The sequence below is a fragment of the Empidonax traillii genome, unplaced genomic scaffold (genome assembly GCF_003031625.1).
Source record: "Empidonax traillii isolate 1590-97213 ecotype Southwest subspecies unplaced genomic scaffold, ASM303162v1 scaffold3139:size14986, whole genome shotgun sequence".
In the NCBI taxonomy this organism is placed as follows: domain Eukaryota; kingdom Metazoa; phylum Chordata; class Aves; order Passeriformes; family Tyrannidae; genus Empidonax; species Empidonax traillii.
Genome location: NW_020958332.1, coordinates 11,545 through 14,986, shown reverse-complemented (window position 1 = coordinate 14,986; position 3,442 = coordinate 11,545). Strand labels below are relative to the sequence as shown.

Here is a 3,442-nt window from a genome sequence, read left to right as displayed (position 1 = left end):
CGGGGGGGCTTTAGGGGTCCCTGGGGCAGCGGGGAGGTGGAGCTGGGGGGGTTATGGGGCAGGGCAGGGGGTCAGGGGGGTTCCGGAGAGGGGCGACCGGGGCGGGGCCGCTGGGGACCCTCGGGGGGCTCCGGGGTGGGACGGGCGGGCAGGGGATGACACGGGGGCGGGGGGTTCTCCCTTTACCCGAGCCCCCCGAGGTCTGGAGGGACCCGGCCCTGCCACCCCCGTGGGGACCTGAGTAATGAGTCCGATAATGAGCAGCTGTAAGCCAGCCCCGCCCTGCCCGGCGCTCCCTGTGCCGGGGTTGGTGGAAGGACAGGAGGATTCGGGGGGCTCCCCCCGCCGTTTGAGGGGGGCACACGGGGCGCGGGTGGGCCTGGGAGTGCCCCCAACCTGCCTCACCTGCGGGGGCCGGCGGGGACTTCTCCCTCTCCTCAGCTTCCTTTTCCAAGCTCAGCAATTCCTGGATTCCCTCCCCTGCCCGTGGGGACGGAACTCGCCTCTCAGGGGATCAAAACGTTTTCCTCCCCGAGCCCCCCGGCCCAGCCCGGGGTCCCCCACCCCCCTGGCCCCCCCTGAGGGGTCTCTGGCCCCTCACACTCCTCCTGTCTCGCAGTTTGTGCTGAAGAATTATGGGGAGAACCCTGAGAACTACAACGAGGAGCTGCGGAAGCTGGAGCTGCTCCGCCAGGTGAGGCACAGCCTGCCCGGGGGGGGTCCTGGGGGGGCTCTGCCGGCCCCCCTCACCCCACCCCCTGTTCCCAGAGCGCCGTCAGCGTGCCCAGGGACTTCGAGGGCTGCAGCACCCTGCGCAAGTACCTGGGACAGCTGCACTTCCTGCAGAGCCGCATCCCCATGGGAGCCGGCCAGGACGCTGCCGTGCCCGTCACCTGGTGAGGGCTCAGGGGGTACAGGGGTCATGATGAGGGGTCAGGGGTGGGGGCCGTGCCCATCAAGTGGGGAGAGGGTTCGGGTCCCCTCGGGGAATGGGGTCCTGCCCAGGGGGGATACCGAGGACCCTTTGGGGATTTGTATCCTGTCACAGGGGTGTCCTAGGACCCCTTAGGGGATGGGGTTCTGCTGCAGGGTAGCACAGAAGGGTCCCAGGGAACCCCTGGGGAATAGGATGCTGTGCCAGGGAGGCATGGGGGGCTCTGGGGGACCCCTTAGGGAACAGGGTCCTGACATAGGGGGCTCTGGGGAATCCCTGAGGGAACGGGGTCCTGCAGACCCCTCAAAGATCAGTGTCCTGCCCCAGGGTGGAGTGGAGGGATCCCAGGGAACCTTTGGGGAGCAGTGTCCCGCACAGGGGGTTCCCAGGACCCCTGGGGAATAGGGCTCCAGACACATCCTCCTCCTGAGGGAATCCTTGGTTGCTCCCTGTCCTGGGACCCCTTTCCCCCCAGGACCGAGATCTTCTCGGGGAAGGCGGTGACACACGAGGACATCAAGTATGAGCAGGCCTGTGTCCTCTACAACCTGGGTGAGCAACGGGACCCCTCCCCACCTGGCACCCACTGGCTCCCACATCCTGAGGGATTGGACCTCCCTGTTCCATTCCTGGGGCTGCTGGGGGGTCCCTGCCCCGCTGAGCCCGCCCTGTCCCCACAGGAGCACTGCATTCCATGCTGGGAGCCATGGACAAGAGAGTGTCCGAGGAGGTAACGGCCCCAGAGACCCTCAGAGCTCTGCCTGGACACGGGGGTGGGACAGGGCAGGGACTGTCTCTGTGCTGGGAACGGGGAGGACACACCTGGAATGCTGGGGGCAGCTTTGGGGGCTCTGGGAACAGGTCATGGAGGAGCTGGAGCGTGTCCAGGGAAGCGAAGGGAGCTGGGGGAGGGACTGAGGGAGAGCTGGGAGGACTCAGGGGGGACCTTGGTGGGGACAGGAGGGTGAAGCCAGGGCAGGATCGGGCTCTGCTCCCAGGGAACAAGGGATGGAGGGGAGGGGAAATGGCCTCAAGCTGTGCCAGGGGAGGGTCAGGTTGGATACTGGAAAATTCCTGCTGGGAAGGGCTGTCCAGCCCTGGCACAGCTGCCCAGGGCAGAGCTGGAGTCCCCACTCCTGGAGGGATCTCAAAACCCTGTGGATGTGGCACCTGGGGACACGGTCAGTGGTGGCCCTGGCAGTGCTGGGGCACGGGTGAACTCCATGATATGGGAAGTCTTTTCCAACCCAAACAATTCCGTCCCCTCAGGGTATGAAGGTTTCCTGCACCCATTTCCAGTGTGCTGCCGGTGCCTTCACCTACCTACGGGACCACTTCCCACATTCCTACAGCGTGGACATGAGCCACCAGATCCTCAGCCTCAACATCAACCTCATGCTGGTGGGAACTGGGGGCACTGGGCACACTGGGACACCTCGAGCTGTGTCCCTAGGGTTGGGTGTTCCCTGTGGATCCAAGGAGATGGGAACCCAGTGTCCCACGGGGAGTTGTCTGGGGGATCTGGGCTCCCTCCAGGGGGAAAGGAGTTTTTGGGGAGCAGTGGGAGTCAGGGAAGGCTCCGTGGCGTTCCTGGACCCTCTGGGCACCTCAGGACTGATATTCCTGTGCATCCTGGAGCTGTCAGGAAAGGGGCTGGAGCTGGGGGGTCCTGCTGGAGTTCTGGGGTGTCCAAAGGGTTGGGGACACTGAACATTCCCCTCTTGTCCCTGGCAGGGTCAGGCACAGGAGTGTCTCCTGGAGAAGTCCATGCTGGACAACAGGAAGAGCTTCCTGGTGGCCCGGATCAGTGCCCAGGTGAGCTCCAGGAGCTGCTCCAAGCACAGTCCAGGGATCAGGAACTGGAGAGGGACTTTGGGCAAGGGTCTGGAGGGACAGGACACAGGGAATGGCTTCCCACTACCAGAGGGGAGGTTTGGGTGGGATATGGGGAAGGAATTCTTGGCTGTGAGGGAGGTGAAGGACTGGAATGGATTTCTCAGAGAAGCTGTGACTGCCCCATCCCTGGGAGTGTCCAAGGCCCGGTTGGACGGTGCTTGGAGCAGCCTGTGCTGGGGGCAGGTGTCCCAGTGATGTCCCCAGTCCCTGGCTCTGATCCCAAACACATCCCTGAGTTCCCCACTGACGGTTTTTCCGGGTGATCCAGATCCCTGTGCTGGTGCCGGTGCCTCCCCCCGGCCCACTCTGCCGTGGATCCCTGGGGTCCGTGTTCCCGGGGTCCCCAGCCCTGTCCCCCCGCAGGTGGTGGATTACTACAAGGAGGCCTGCCGGGCGCTGGAGAACTCGGAGACGGCGTCGCTACTGGGCAAGATCCAGAAGGACTGGAAGAAGCTGGTGCAGATGAAGATTTACTACTTCGCTGCCGTGGCCCACGTGAGTGGGGAGGGATGCAGGGCCCCCGTCCCACCTGGGGCTGATCCCTGGGCTGTCCCTGCCCCTCTCGAAGCTCTCCCTGGATTACAGAGCTCTGATCCCTGTTTCCTTGCAGCT

The 3,442-nt window shown here is 64.7% G+C and overlaps 1 protein-coding gene across 1 annotated transcript in view; it reads left to right on the top strand.

Moving 5' to 3' along the window:
• Positions 1-600: 600 nt before the first annotated feature.
• Positions 601-3,442, top strand: part of PTPN23 (protein tyrosine phosphatase, non-receptor type 23) — a 10,742-nt gene continuing 7,900 nt past the window's right edge. The window contains exons 1-7 of the mRNA XM_027910313.1: positions 601-694; positions 769-896; positions 1,410-1,486; positions 1,615-1,664; positions 2,204-2,335; positions 2,669-2,749; positions 3,194-3,325. Of these exons, the coding sequence (XP_027766114.1) occupies positions 859-896; positions 1,410-1,486; positions 1,615-1,664; positions 2,204-2,335; positions 2,669-2,749; positions 3,194-3,325 (510 nt within the window). The 5' untranslated portion in view covers positions 601-694; positions 769-858. The remainder of the gene's footprint in view (positions 695-768; positions 897-1,409; positions 1,487-1,614; positions 1,665-2,203; positions 2,336-2,668; positions 2,750-3,193; positions 3,326-3,442) is intronic.